Here is a 14,239-nt window from a genome sequence, read left to right on the forward strand (position 1 = left end):
ACTCATGTAGATGTGGCCTATCTTGAACTATTCTGACGTGCCTGATAGCATCAACTCCCAAACACAGACACCATATGTGTGCAAACACACAAACTGGAACAACCTTCTCTCAATCTAATACAAATTCATATGCTCCTCCTGACACTCTAGGGGCCCTAGGTTATGCCTTGTATAGCAACTGAGGCTGCAACAACTCAGTGACACTCACTGCCCATGTGGCTTAACCAAACTACTGTAATGCAATCTCAATCAAATTTCATGATAATCCAAATAAAATTTACAAAAAGTCCTGAACTGGAGTGGTCTGTACCCCTTCAGGTAATATATTAGGAAGAGTGGGCCACAGAATGTCTTCCCATTGGGCATGAAAGTTGCTTTCTTTTTTTAATGGAGACCCACTGTAATTATTGACAATGACACCAACGATTAGAAGTCAGTCTAAATACCTGTGCAGAGATCATAATGGATAACATACTGGTCTCAGACTTTTTAAAATATATATGTGTTTTTATTGATTTTTAGAGAGGAAGGAGAGGGATAGATAGAAACACCAATAAGAGAAGCATCATCGATCAGATGCCTCCTGAATGCCCCCACTGGGGACAAAGCCCACAACCCACACATGTGCCCTGACCGGGAATTGAACTGTGACCTCTTGGTTCCTAGGTCGACACTCAACCACTGAACCATTAGACTATATCCCAGCTATCTAAAATAAGACCTACTGGTCCTTTCCTCACCCCCTGATCTGTACACTTAATTATTCACAGGTGGTTGGATCTAGTACCCTGGGGAACATGGTTGAGATTAGCACAAGTTGGCCTCATCCTGCTGCTTAGAAATGAAAGCAGCCTTCATTAAATGAACAAATTGAACAGATTTGGTTCCTGCCTCGGTCAGCCAAGTTAATCAGAGTAGCCAATGGAGTTGCATATTCATGTGAGAATTTGCTAGAAACCAAGACAGTGTAGGATGGAGGGGTGAGACTATTGGGAGATACAATCCTCCATGAGTCTCTTGTACTTCCACACGTCTTGCTGGGTATGCCAAGAATGCAAGGCCCTGACTGCGCTTTACCTGGGCCATTTCTCAGAGCTGTGTTTACACCAAGCAACCTTGACTAAAGAGGTAATGTCACTCACCAGGACAAAAAGTAAGCTTGCTTACTGCTTGCTATAAAATAGTACATTCCCCAAGCTGTTGTTCCTCAAAGCTGCAAAGAAAACCACTTGTGTGCAATCATCCATCTGGGCCCAGAGCATGACCCAGTGGGACTTGCGGGGACAAGGGAAACGGACTCCATCATGCCACTATTCATCCTGCTTCCTGTGTGGTGGTAAAATGTCCTTTGTCTCTGACCCAGGAGTCTCATATCTTCTGCCAAGACTCATGAAACAACAAGCTAATTTATTAACTTACAAGCTAGCAGTTTGTTAGTGTACTTGCTTTTTTAGGAGTTCCATTTCTAACACTCCAACAGTAACTTTCTCCTCGGTGATAATGAGAAAATATGGTATCATTTGTTGGTCAAACAAGTGAACCATCTTCAGATTGTATAAAACTTTTCCTCCTCCCAGCTGGCGACTTCTTAAGCTCATCTAATAAAATCTGACCATACCTCAGTCCTGCAACTGACTCTACAAACTAAAATCTTTCAGAAAATAACTATCTCCTCACCGCATGGCCCCAAACCTGCTTCCTAGAACCTCTGTCACCATCCCGGGACACCCAAGTTGTCCCTGCTCCCAAGGATCAAGGTACCCCAGTTAAGAATTCCCCCCTCCACTGACGCTTGGAAATTCTGCAGATCAGGAACTCAGACCTTAGAAAATTCAGTACTAAGGATTTCCGGTTCTCCTTGGAAAGTTCAAAGCACCTTTAAGAGCCACAATTTGAGAGCCAGATGAGACCCTGCAGCATACCCTGGAAGGCATCCAGGCTGCTTCCTCAGATTCCAAGAATCCCACTGCCACCCACCAGAGCAAAGGTTCAGACTTGCTATTAGCCAGGGGCAAACACCGGAAACCTCAGTTTCCCTTCCAGCGCGACCCCGCCCCTCTCCCTGTGGATCCCGCCCCCTCCGTGCCCCACGACCAATCAGAGGACGCGTCCCTCCTTCCAGGTTACCATGGTGCCCGCCGAGTCCCGCCCGTCACTCACCAGACATGAGGTGGCTGGTCCAGACGATAGAAGCGGGTGGCGAAGGCCAGCAGCGTTACCAGGGCCAGCAGGACCCACCGGCAGGCCGCCTCGGAGGGCCGTGAGCCCGGAGCAGGCCGTTTGGGGCTCTGCGCTGCAGCCTCAGCGGCCTCCTCCGGGACCGCGGCCCTAGCCGCCTGGGGCCCACAGCGGCCCCTCCGAGGACGTAGCTCGGACCCTGCCAGGCCTTCGCATACCGCCGACGGCATTCTTCCCCTCCTCAGGATCGCCCTCCGGCCCGTGGGCACGCTGGCCGTCCTGCCTAGAAGCCACAAAGGGGCAGCTCGGGGTGCCCTGGGAAATGTAGTTCCCTGCGCCGGCAGCGGGGCGCGGACCTCGGCCTCTGGGCTGGGCGGGGAGCGCGGTGGACTCGGCCGCTAGGAGGCGGCCAGTGGCGCAGAGCATGACGGACCAGAGGGCCATGCGGGCCGGGCCAGGAGAAAACGGGCTCCAGGAACTGCAATTCCCAGCAGCGCCGGGCCTGGGGCGTGGCGAGCTAGGAGGGACCATGAAGATAATTCTAGTCCAACCCCGCGCTTTCCCCAGACGGAAGCCTGGGTTCCGAGGTGTCGGTGTCCCACGGGCCTCAGGCGTCGACGAGTCGGGGAGTCCCAGGCGCGATTTCTGAACGAGGGGTCGCCGGAAGTGCGAGATGCAAGTGGGGAAGGTCTGTGCCTCGCATCCGGGGAGAGGGGCGCTACTCCAACGCTGAGAACCTGGGGGCGGGGTCAAGGGAAGTCGGCCCCGCCCACAGTTCCAGCCACGACTCCCAGCTTGCAGTGCGCTGCGCTGGTCCCGCTTCGCGCCTGCGCACTGCCTGATGGGGGGGGGCTGTGGCCCGCGGCGGCGCACCCTCGTGGGGCCCTTCCGTGGGGTCGGACAGCCGGTCCCACGCACTTCGCCTGATTCCTCACCCCTCTTCCTGGGCTCCCAAACATCGTTCCTCGCCAGCTGGGTCGGCACAGCCCTGCGTGTCGGCCCGAGAGAACAGTTAACATATGGCTTCCAGGGTTGCTTGCATTTTGAGAGCACATCAGGGGCGAGGGGCGGCGGTGGCGCTTCCCAGTCCCCTGAGGAGCTGCCTGTGTCAATCTCTGGAGGAATGGGCCCGGGAATCTGCAGGTTTTTAAACGCGCCCCCGTAGAAATGCTGTCATAGCTCGAAGGAGGGTGGCAGGCACATCGGGTGGGATATCGCTTCCATACTGTAGAGCTCGCCCAGTCCCAGATGGGATTTTAGGGGTCTTTCTCTGAAGTCATGATGGTTTAAAAAATCGATGAAAACCATATCCTCGGGTGAGGATTTAAAAAATAAAGTCTGCTAGAGTGGTTGGAATCTATACTAAAATTGGAAACAGAATTCCTCCCAGAGTGGTGGTGGGAGGGATACTTGGGCTTAAAATTCAGCTCTGCAAGTGTGAAAAGAACACGGGATGGTTTATGTAATTGTTGGTAAAAGAAAGAGTGAAGTTTACAGTGACTCTGGTCGCCCTTAGTACAGGTCAAAGGTGTAGCATTTAGGAGTCAGGAGGGCATTGCTTAAAGGGTTCTTGAGCTGACGCCTGCCACTCTCTAGGGGTCCGTCCCTCGCCAGCAGTCCCTATCCTGGCCCCAGGGGCCTCTAGTCTGGCTCAGTAAGGAAAATGATGCACCCAGCTGTAGCCACCCAACTCTTGTCCTTCTGAGGACACCCGCTGCCCATCACCTGCCCTCTGTGCCAAGACAAAAGGTGCCTTCAGTACAGGCTGGAGCTTCCCGGCTCAGGAACCAACGTGGGCGGGCCTGGGTTATGACAGGTGCCCTTGCCCACCTAGAGGACAGAACTGGTAGTTCAGGGATGATGCCAGCGGGTTCAGATCGAAGCTTGGTGTGCTGAGGGACGCAAAAGGGAGAGGGAACTTGGTGAAGTGTCGGTAGTCAGAGGAATAGTAGAAAAATTCTATTTTCTCCCTCATCCATGTGGATACATGTGTCTGCCGGGACATTCGTGAGTGCTAATTACTGTCCTGGGTCCTGCTTTGAAATGCAGGTTACCCAAGAAGCACCAGAGGGATTATCTTTGAGTCTCTTAAACTTTAGAGGAGAGGTCACATACTCAGCTGCAGAGGCCTGAGGGCAACAAGAAAGAAGTGGGGCCATGGCAGACGGGAGAAGGCATGCCCTGACTTAAGGGGGCCATTAACTAGCTCCAATAAATTGCTGCTCAGGAAGCCAAGTCCACTGCCTCCAGATTTTATAACGAAAAAACAGACAACAGGATTTGTATATGAAACATCCTGATTTTTTAATGTTGGCAACTACAATCATCCCTCGATATCCACAGGGCATTGGTTCCAGAAGTCCTGTCCCCCAAAGATACCAAAATCTGAGGATGCCCAAGTCCCTTATATAAAATAGCATGGTATATTTTAAATCACTTCTAGATTATGTATAATCCCTAACATAGCGTAACTGCTATGTGAGTACTTGCCCTACTGTATTGTTTAGGGAATAATGACAAGAGAAAAGGTCTGTGCCTATTCAGTACAGACCCAACCAAGGCAACCATCATAGGCTTGACTACATAGTACACGTCAATAACAATGTAATGTTTTCTTCTGAATATTTTCCAGCTGTACTTGGTTGAATCCACACCTTCAGATAAGGGGAGAGATAAGTGTAATCGAAACATTTTTAAAAATTGTGTAGACCAAACAGAACCTTGGGCTGCCAGTTTGCGACCTCAGCTTTGGGGTGAATGGGCATAGACCCCAGCTATTTTTATGAGACCGGCTGATAGCCTGGAGGGCTGGTGGGTCGGGGGTTTGGAAGCAATGGACACAAAAGTATCAAGAATTAGAATTCCTAGGGAGCAAAAGGGGGGGGGGGGGAATGGGAGACATCTGTAATACTGTCAGCAATAAAAGATAAAAAATAGTTAGAATTCCTGGTCTTTCTGCTACTGCTGGAAGGAATCTAAGCCATCATTTTAGGGCAGCTCTTAATTTTACAGAATAGAGAAGGCAGGGGTTTACTATTTTTTGTCCAGGGTCATACAGAGCTGGTTCCTGCATGGGGATCAGACCCCCATATGCCAGCTCCCAGCCTACAGCACCTCCTGAACTACTTACCTCAAAACTACCCTGTCTGCCCAGGACACCAAGCCTAGCTCCACCAGGAGCGTAAGACACCTCCCAAAGTTTGGGAAAAGGTGCCCCTTCAGACCTGAGTCAAAGTCCCCCTGCCACCTGCTGAGCGCAGCTTCCCCATTGGCTCATGGGATCTGCCCCTTCCGGATCCCTCCCCCTGCCCTGCTGCTCTGTGACGGGACATTCCTCAGGAGGCCAAGGGTCACCACAGCACCATGACTGAGTCTGGCAAGGTAAGGAGAGCCCGTGCAAGCTGGCTGTCCTTTTGGGGGTTCTTGTCAGACCTCAGGAATGCATGACAGCACAGTTTGGAGCCGAGGGACTACACAGGACTCCTGAGGCCTCTGACCCAGATGCTCTGCCTCTGGCCTGAGGAAGGAGGCCTGGCGGGATGGGGAGGCACAGTGCTGGCGTGGACCCCTGGCCGGGGCTGGGGCCTCGTCTCCAGTGGGCTCCTGGGCTGGGACCCACCACATGGGTTAATGTACCCCTTGTCCTCTCGTCCCTCAGCCCATCCTCTATTCCTACTTCCGAAGCTCATGCTCCTGGAGAGTTCGAATCGGTAAGAGCTGCGCCTCCACCGCAAGCCTCGTTGGGGCGGGATGGGGTGGAGGAAGCCCCAGGTGAAGATGATGACCTGGGCCCTCGCCGGTTTGGCTCAGTGGATACAGCATCAGCTCATGGACTGAAGGGTCCTGGGTTCGATTCCAGTCAAGGGCACATTGGTTGAAGGTTCCCAGGCCCTGGTTGGGATGCATGCAGGAGGCAACCAATGGATGTGTCTCTCTCATATCTATTTTTCTCTGTCTCTCCCTCTCCCTTCCACTCTCTCTAAAAATCAGTGGAAATATATCCTTGGGTGAGAATTAACAGACAAAACAACAACAAAAAAGGCCTGGGACAGAGGGGTACTCTACCGGACAGGTCTTCTCCTCCCCTCCAGCAACCAGCATCCCAGTCCTAGAGCCCTCAGCACTGAATGGCACCTCCACCTAGGAAGTCCAACCAGAGGAGGGGGGGGGGGGGGCGGGGTACAAGGCCTGGAGGGTTTTTTTCTCTTGGGCCGTGCCTCTCCCACCCTGCCCTCCAGAGCTCCTTAGCAACCATGCTTAAAGCAGGCTCACACATCTAGAGGACCTTGGTAACTGGCAGGAAACAGCTGGCCTTCCTCAGGTCTTATCTTATTTGATCTGGCCAATTAAACAGAACTGGCCATTGTCCACCCCAGCTTAATCCTTCCCTCCCGCAGTTTAACACAGCCCTTGGCAAAGGTCAGAGTCCTAGCAGCTCCTGCTGAGGGAGAATGCGCTGAGTGCTTTTGTGTGCATAATTCCATTTAAACCTGACAACCCTAGGAGGGAGGTACTATTATTGTCCCCATGGTGCAGAGGAGGAAACTGAGGCTCGGGAAGTTACTTGCCCAGAGCTTCACAAGCTAGCAAATGAATGTGATGAAATCTGAAGCTGGCCCTGACTGGGAAGCCACCCTCCATGACCCCGCCCCCATCCCACAGGCATTTGGTATTTGCTGGAGTCAGTAGGCAAGGGCACTGGAGGGCCTGAGGGCACATTTCTCCAAGAAGATGCCTTCCCTGGGCCCAGAGCTTCTGCCCTGGCTGAAGGGCCTGCAGACATGGTCTCTCCCATTCGGTCTCAACCACGTTCACTCTCCAGAATGGAGCTGACCAGTGCTGAGGAGGAGCCCCTTGTCTCCCAGGCTCCTAGCTCCTCTGCCCTTGCCTGAGACCGGCCATCACCATATTTAATGCACAAGTGAGCATGGACACACCTCCACACTAGCACTGACAGGGTTCCTACCCTGGCCTCGCCAGGGGGAATCATCAGAGGGGATGGAGAGGAAACCTGGTCACTGGGGTCACAGCAGATGCTCTGCTTGCAATCCGCAGTAAACAGAGCAGAGAAAATGGATTGCAAAATGCTTCTTCTCTAAACAGTGTCCTCTGCCTGTGTGTGTGCTCTATGGTCACGTGAGCCCCTTCCCTTGGCCCTGAGAGGCCTTCATGAGGGAATAACTGCGTGTCTCCAACACAAAGCCCTACTCGCGCTGTCAAAGGCCCTGGAGGGGGAAGAGGCGAGGAGGACACTTCCCTGCTGTCCTCCAGCGCCCACTGTGCCAGGCAAGAGAGGCAGAGTGTCATGGACCTGGGTTGGGGCAGTGGGTGGCGCTCAATGAAGCCGGACTGCCTAGCAATATGGAGAAAGGAGCCTCCCCCTGCAGCCTCCTGTCGCCCTGGGAGCCAGAGGCTGTCCCCTGACTCTACTGTTGCTGTCTCTCCTAGCTCTGGCCTTGAAGAGCATCGACTATGAAACCGTGCCCGTCAACCTCATAAAGGATGGGGGCCAGCAGGTGAGGAGGCTGCCCCTGGCCACAATGTGGGAGTTGGAGGCCCTGGAGAACCCAGCAGGGGGTGCAGAGGCCCCCTGGCAGAGGAGGCTGCTGGCTCTCCCTCATGGGAATGGCTGGCAAGCTGTGCAACAAGAGGAGCCATGGGAAGGGCCCAGGCTTCAGGCTCCATACCACAGCCCGGCCTCGCAGTGCCTGACCCCAGGAGGGTGGGTAGCGAGTGTGCCCTGTCCCATGCTGGGCCCTCCGCACGTACCCAGGTGGCCAGTGAGGGGCTCGTGTACAGGCCATTGGGATGAATGAAGCCTGGAGCTCGGCAGCCACTGGAGGCTGGGATACTGCGCAGATCAGCTAGGCATCACCTCCAGCCTTCGAGCCAGGGCCTTCCCCAGGGGAGGGAGGTGCGGGGGTGGGCAGCAGGCCTGGGGCCTTTCTGCTTTAGCCAACTCAGGCCAGGCCACCCAGCCCACCAGGACCCTCTCTCCACAGTTCTCCAAAGAATTCCAGGCACTTAACCCCATGAAGCAGGTGCCAGCTCTGAAGATCGATGGCATCACCATTGGCCAGTCGGTGAGTGCAGAGCTTGGGAGGCCCCTCCAGGGAGTGGTACCCCGAAAGAGAGGGCCTCACAGCTCATCCTTGCCTGTGTGTGGCCACAGCACCCAGCTCTTAGTAGGAACGCCACAGCCATAAATCTTTGTTAAAGGGAGGAAGGTTGGCTGGTTGCTTTGGGACGAGAAGGGAGACTCAAGCAGAGGGAGAACAATTCTGCAGGATGAGGGTCCAAAAAGAGCTCATCCCCCACAGGGAGCCTCTGGGCTTTACAGGCTTCAAGCTGAGTAGGGCGAGGAGGAGGGAGAGGGGAGAGGGGGAGGAAGGGGGGAGGGGAGAGGAGGATGAGGGAGAGGGGGAAGAGGAGGGGGGAGGGGAGAGGGGGAGGAGGGAGAGGGGGAGGAGGAAGAGGGGAGAGGGGGAGGAGGGAGAGGAGGAGGGAGAGGGGGATGGGGGGAGGGGGGAGGAGGAGGGAGAGGGGAGAGGGGGAGGAGGGAGAGGGGAGGAGGGGGAAGAGGAGGGAGAGGAGGAGGAGGGAGAGGGGGATGAGGAGGGAGAGGGGAGAGGGGGAGGAGGGAGAGGGGGGAGGAGAGGGGAGGAGGGGGAAGAGGAGGGAGAGGAGGAGGGAAAAGAGAGGAGAGGGAAGGGAGGGAGAAGGGAGGAGGAGGAGGAGGAGGAGGAGAGGAGTAGAGGGAGAAGGAGGGGGAGGGGAGAGGAAGAGGGAGAGGAGGAGAAGGAGGAGGGGGGAGGGGAGAGGAGGAGGGAAAGGGGAGAGGGGGAGGAGAGGGAAGGGAGGGGGAAGGGAGGAGGAGGAGGAGGAGGAGGAGGGGAAGGGGAGAGGAGGAGGGGGAGAAGGAGGGGGAGGGGAGAGGAGGAGGGGGAGGAGTTTGCAGGCCCTGCCCCTCTGGTCCAGTAGCCCTGGGCCCTCTCCTGCTCCCCTCACTGCTCCCTCTGGACAGCTTGCCATCATCGAGTACCTGGAGGAAACTCGGCCCACTCCACGGCTCCTGCCTCAGGACCCAAAGAAGAGGGTCCTTGTGCGCATGATTTCCGACCTCATCGCTGGCGGCATCCAGCCCCTGCAGGTGCAGCACTGGTGTCTCCGCACTCCCTCGCTGACTGGCCAGCCCACTAGGGGCCCAGCTTGGGTGTGAGGTGGCCGGACAGGGAGGGATTCTCGAGAACTTATACTAGATCACACGGTGGGGCAGGGGAATGGGAGGGATCCCAGAAACCCCCCACTCTGCTGGGTCCCCACCCGCACTGTAAGAAGCCCTGGGCATCCAGAGGTGCGGAAGGGGAGGGGCCGTTGAGGGGGGGAGGGGCCGTTGAGGGGGGAGAGGGGAAGAGAGTCTGAGCAGCAGAGCCCAGGCCGCCTGCCTTTAACCAGAGCAGCCTCCCTTTCATCTGTTTGGTAAAATAGATCGGGATTCCCATAAGATTTTTATTTTGTGAAGTCATCACTGATTTTTTAAAAAGGTAATACAACAATTCATCTGTGCTAACCCCTGACTTTGCAAATAGGCAATAGCCCCAGAAAGGCGGAGTGACTTTGCAGTCAGTTAAGTGTGACAGAGCAAGGACTGGAGCCCAGGACCATGGCTGTGCACCTGTGCCCCCACCCCCATGTCCCTTTGTTTTTTGTAACAAAGGAGGTTGTAGCAGACAGTCATCCTCATTTTATAGATGAGGAAACTGAAGCCCAGAAGTGAAATGGCTCCAGGGGTGTGAGGATGGAACCAGAGTCCAAATCTCCTGACAGCCAGTCCTATGTGCCTTCCCCATCCTACCTCCATATCTTACTTCCACTCCTCACAAGGGACCATGTATGGGAGAAGGGATGCAAGGGAGATATGCTGGGGTTATAGCCACACCCATCACAGCCATGGCTGTGTCCTAGGTCCCCACCCTTGCACATCTCTGCCAGAATCACAGGCTTCCAGACCACAGGGACCACTGGGGCAGCCTGAGAAGGTGGTTACTGAGATCACTGCCCCCACCCCAACCCCTTTAACCTTGGGGCCCTGATAGCAGAAAAGGGCTCAGAGAGTCTTGGGGCAGAGAAGAACAGGTACAGCCAGGGACACTTGGGAACTAAGCTTTCCTGGAGGGCTTGGCTGAGCAGGCCAGCCTGGCTCCCAAAACCAATCACAGACTTTCCTTGGGCTGCACAGAACCTGTCTATCCTGAAGCAAGTAGGACAGGAGAACCAGCTGGCCTGGGCCCAGAAGGCCATCAGTTCTGGCTTTAACGGTGAGTCCTTACTCCTCTCACAGAAACGGCCCTCATGCCCAGGGTCCTGAGCATCTGAAACAGCTTTCCAGGCTCCTTGGTCTTGACAATGGCATAGATGAGGATGGGGGGCAGGGCTGAGGAGGCAGTGGGCTGGGCGGCATCCAAACCTGGCCTCCACCTCTGGGAAGCTCAGAACTTGAGGCCCTTTGGAGCTGGATGGCCCAACCTCTGCTTCAGGAAACCAAGGCCAGCAGAGTGCCAGCCCATGAGTGTAAGAGCTTCTGCCTGGGCCAGTGGCAGGCCTTTCACCTCGGGGAACAGTAGCTGGGAAACATCTCATCCCCATGTCCCTACCAACTCACTCTAGACATGGCTGCCAAATTCCCTCCAGCACATGTGCCCCAGCCAGTCACTCAGATCCCACCCATTTCAGAACTATGGAGGCCAAGGCCCAGAAAGGCCAGTCTCCCCTTTCTGTGCCAGAGTAAGCTTATTCGTGCCCCCCCCCCCCCAGCCTTGGAGCAGATCCTGCAGAGCACAGCGGGGAAATACTGCGTGGGAGACGAGGTGAGCACCCCCAGGCCTGCCCACAGCGGCCTCCTGCCTCATGTCGACCCTCTCCCACTTAGACTAAGCCAGGGCAGGCTCAGCAAGGGGTGGGGGGTGATGGAGAGGAGTAGAGGGCGAGGTGGTCCTCCCTGTGCCAAGCAGAAGGGAGCTCTGCTCATTCCTAGCCAGCTGCCTCAGCAGGAAGGGAGTCTCATTCCTGCAGGTATTCATGCTGAAGATCTCATGTCTGAGATAAGGAGGTGGCCTAGGCAGCAAATGAGGGATTAAACTACTAGTAGATGATGTCTTCCTTCCCTCCCAATCCTGAGACTCTAGGGCTCAGTGCCATTGACTCCTACTGCTAAGGCCCTGGCCTGTGATAATTCTCGTTCTAGCCCCTCTTCCCCCCAAGGCATCGCCTCCATTCTGGGAGCCCTCACTAAGGGCCAACGATGGCCCTTAACAAGCACAGCACATCCACTAAGGCAATCAGAACTTCTCTGGCCACCCACAGAATTGGTTGTCAGGGCAACTGGAGCAAGGCCCTCAGCTCTGGAGACAGACCACAAACAGGCCCAGGGAAGACAAGGAGGGGGAGGGGGCAGTGGGGATGGATGGAAGAGCCAGAAGCAAATGGGAACCTCAGGGCTGACACCCCAGTACTGTCACCAATAGACACACCCTCCCAGCCTGTGAGTCTGGAGTGCACACCCTGATGCAGACCCACCCAACTCTCTTTCAGGTGTCCATGGCTGACCTCTGCTTAGTGCCTCAGGTGGCAAATGCTGAAAGGTAGGCGAGGACTCTGCCACCCTCCCTCTTCCTCCTGGCTCTTCCCCTCCAAGTGCCCAGCCTCCTCCCATAGTCAGCCCCTCCACCCCCACTTCAGCTACTGAGGTATCATCTCACGCAGAGACCCTCCTGGCTGGCCCCTTACCAGGCCACACGAGCCACTGTGGCCTGGGAGAGACAGGCAGAGGTCTTCAGTGGAGCATCCTCTCTCAGGCCCAGCTGCAGTCCAGGTGATCCTGCATACCCAGCCCCTCCTTCTAAGAGGCGGCGGCTCACCTGGTGGACACCCCTAGAGGAAACCCCCAGAGCCTGCTATCCCAGACATGCTGTGTCTGTGTGAGCTCCACCTCTGTTTCCTGCATCAACCCTCAGGAAAGCATGAATGGGAATCTCTTTGTGGAAGGCACTGCGTTAGGGACCCTTAGGGATTCGGAAATGTATGATCCATTCCCTACCCCCTGGAAGCTTATGACTCAGGTGGAGAGACAGTGTCTCCATTTATAAATGCCTAGCACTGTGTCTTACACATAGTAGGTTCTCAATAAATAGCCATTGGTTGGAATAGGAACGGTAGGCAACAGAGACATCAGACAATACTGCATAAGAGCTAGCCCTCCCCAGAGAGCTGTCTGTGAATAAGCCTTCCACCTGCAGGGTCACCTTCCCAGCCCTTCCCTGGCCAGCCCCGGGGGCCTCCTCCAGCCCTGCCTCTGTGCTGCCCTCATCACCCACAGGGCAGTCTCCCCTACCCCTGCTGACCTTGCCTGAGGTGGGTGTTTCTCTGCCACAGGTACAAGGTGGATCTCACTCCCTACCCTACCATCAGCCGTATCAACAAGGCACTGCTGGCCCTGGAGGCCTTCCAAGTGTCTCACCCCTGCCGGCAGCCAGACACGCCCCCGGAGCTGAGGGCCTAGCTCTCAAACCATGCCCACTGGTGCAGGAGCAGAAGCTGGGTGGGCTGAACAGGCCTGAAAATGAGCAAGCCCTAACTGGAGAAGCAGAAGACTTGCACTCCTAGCCCTTGAAATTAAACTGTAGCTGTGGATCTGCCTTAACACTACACCTCATTCTGCCTTCATCCCCTCATCTGTCAAATGCAGTCAGGATAGGGTGGGAGGACTCGGGAGGGAGGGAGGGAGGGAGGAACATTACCTGCTCCCTAAGTCAGGGTGCAGTCATTAAGGTGAAGTGAGAATGCAGACTGAACTGCCTGGCAAGTTTACCCAAGAGCCATAGGAAGTCTGTGTGCCACCTCCCAAACCCTCTACTGTACCTGACTCCAAAGAATGCCCACCCTGCAATTTGATCATTAAACTGAAGCCCAGGGCTCCTGGTTGTTCATTAAGACTGAGATGTTCAGGTTTTGGTTAAGGCAGTTCCCGAAGATGAACATTCTTTCTAAATGGAATTGCCGTGCCTGGACCAGGAGAGGAAGTCAGCAGCCCCTTGCCCACCCTGTGGCCCCTGGGACCTAAGCCCAAAAGATTGCCTGAGAGAGTCAGACAAGATCCCGAGGAGAAGAGAGATAATAAGCAGGAAAGCCCGGCCAGTATGGCTCAGTGGTTGATTGTCGACCTATGAACCAGGAGGCTACGGTTCGGTTCCCGGTCGGGGCACATGCCCAGGTTGCAGGCTTGATCCCTAGTCGGGGGCAGGCAGGAGGCAGCCGATCAATGATTCTCTCTCACCATTGATGTTCCTCTCTTTCCCTCTCCCTTCCTCTCTGAAATCAATAAAAATATATTTTACAAAAAGAAGCAGCAGGAAAGAAGGCACTTGTGACCAGCTGAGTTCCCAGGACTCGGAATGGCACCCTTAAGGGTTCCACTCCAGCACTGACAGGGAAGTGCCCTCCAGCCCAGTCCCTCACCTTTAGAGGGAGCATTCTCTGGACCAATCCCGGATCAGGCACTGAGGGTAAATCCAGTCATGAATGAATGGGCCGAGAACTGGAGGCAGCCTCCTCCATGGGCAGTGTGAACAGTTACCGACCAGACTAGCTCAGGAGACCAGGCAGGTAACAGTGTGCCTTTGGTTCCCATGCCGAGCAATGTTCAACCACAACCAGGATCACCACCTGGCAGAGATGTATGGAAATTGGGGTCCCATACCTGCGACTGCATCTCCCCTGCATGGCTGAGGTTTAAATAGGGAACTAAGATATATGTGTCTGGTTCAAATGGAAGCCACCTTTCTCAGCCATGAGTCCCTTTTCTTCAGCCTTAACCCCAGGGATCTATTCTTCTCTCTCATCCTGGGCTCCCTTGGGGCTCCTCCTTCTCTCTTGGACAACCTGGGTTCCAGACTTTAGAATGACCCAAGTGGGCCACTCTAGTTCCCGAGATGAATTTGTCCTGGTAGGGGCAGCTCTCCCCCAGTTCGTAGCAATACAAGCTGGTCTCAAGGCCAGCACTGGG

General features: G+C 55.1%; 2 protein-coding genes across 3 annotated transcripts in view; one reads left to right on the forward strand and one right to left on the reverse strand.

Moving 5' to 3' along the window:
* POMT2 (protein O-mannosyltransferase 2) overlaps positions 1 to 2,709 on the reverse strand; it is a 39,893-nt gene extending 37,184 nt beyond the window's left edge. The window contains 3 exon segments of the mRNA XM_036314058.1: positions 2,161 to 2,470; positions 2,473 to 2,526; positions 2,529 to 2,709. Of these exon segments, the coding sequence (XP_036169951.1) occupies positions 2,161 to 2,470; positions 2,473 to 2,526; positions 2,529 to 2,709 (545 nt within the window).
* A 19-nt stretch (positions 2,710 to 2,728) lies between these two features.
* Positions 2,729 to 13,163, forward strand: GSTZ1 (glutathione S-transferase zeta 1). Of its 2 annotated transcripts, XM_036314062.1 has the most exons (10): positions 2,729 to 2,866; positions 5,227 to 5,559; positions 5,837 to 5,888; positions 7,627 to 7,694; positions 8,181 to 8,261; positions 9,203 to 9,328; positions 10,418 to 10,496; positions 10,993 to 11,045; positions 11,770 to 11,819; positions 12,610 to 13,163. In XM_036314062.1, exons 2-10 carry the CDS (start codon positions 5,542 to 5,544, stop codon positions 12,734 to 12,736), a joined length of 654 nt encoding a protein of 217 aa, XP_036169955.1. In that variant the 5' UTR covers positions 2,729 to 2,866; positions 5,227 to 5,541; the 3' UTR covers positions 12,737 to 13,163. The 2 variants fall into 2 exon arrangements, with proteins under 2 accessions (XP_036169955.1, XP_036169958.1); XM_036314065.1 differs by lacking the exon at positions 5,227 to 5,559 and having other exon boundaries at positions 2,730 to 2,866.
* Positions 13,164 to 14,239: the final 1,076 nt, after the last annotated feature.

This window comes from Myotis myotis, unplaced genomic scaffold (genome assembly GCF_014108235.1).
Source record: "Myotis myotis isolate mMyoMyo1 unplaced genomic scaffold, mMyoMyo1.p scaffold_m19_p_1, whole genome shotgun sequence".
Taxonomy (NCBI): Eukaryota; Metazoa; Chordata; class Mammalia; order Chiroptera; family Vespertilionidae; genus Myotis; species Myotis myotis.

Bases quoted from the DNA above. Each gene is read 5' to 3' on its own strand.
- GSTZ1 (XM_036314062.1), top strand. The intron at 9,329-10,417 runs GTGCAGCACTGG...TGGGCTGCACAG, and splicing joins GCGGCATCCAGCCCCTGCAG to AACCTGTCTATCCTGAAGCA. The intron at 11,046-11,769 runs GTGAGCACCCCC...ACTCTCTTTCAG, and splicing joins AATACTGCGTGGGAGACGAG to GTGTCCATGGCTGACCTCTG.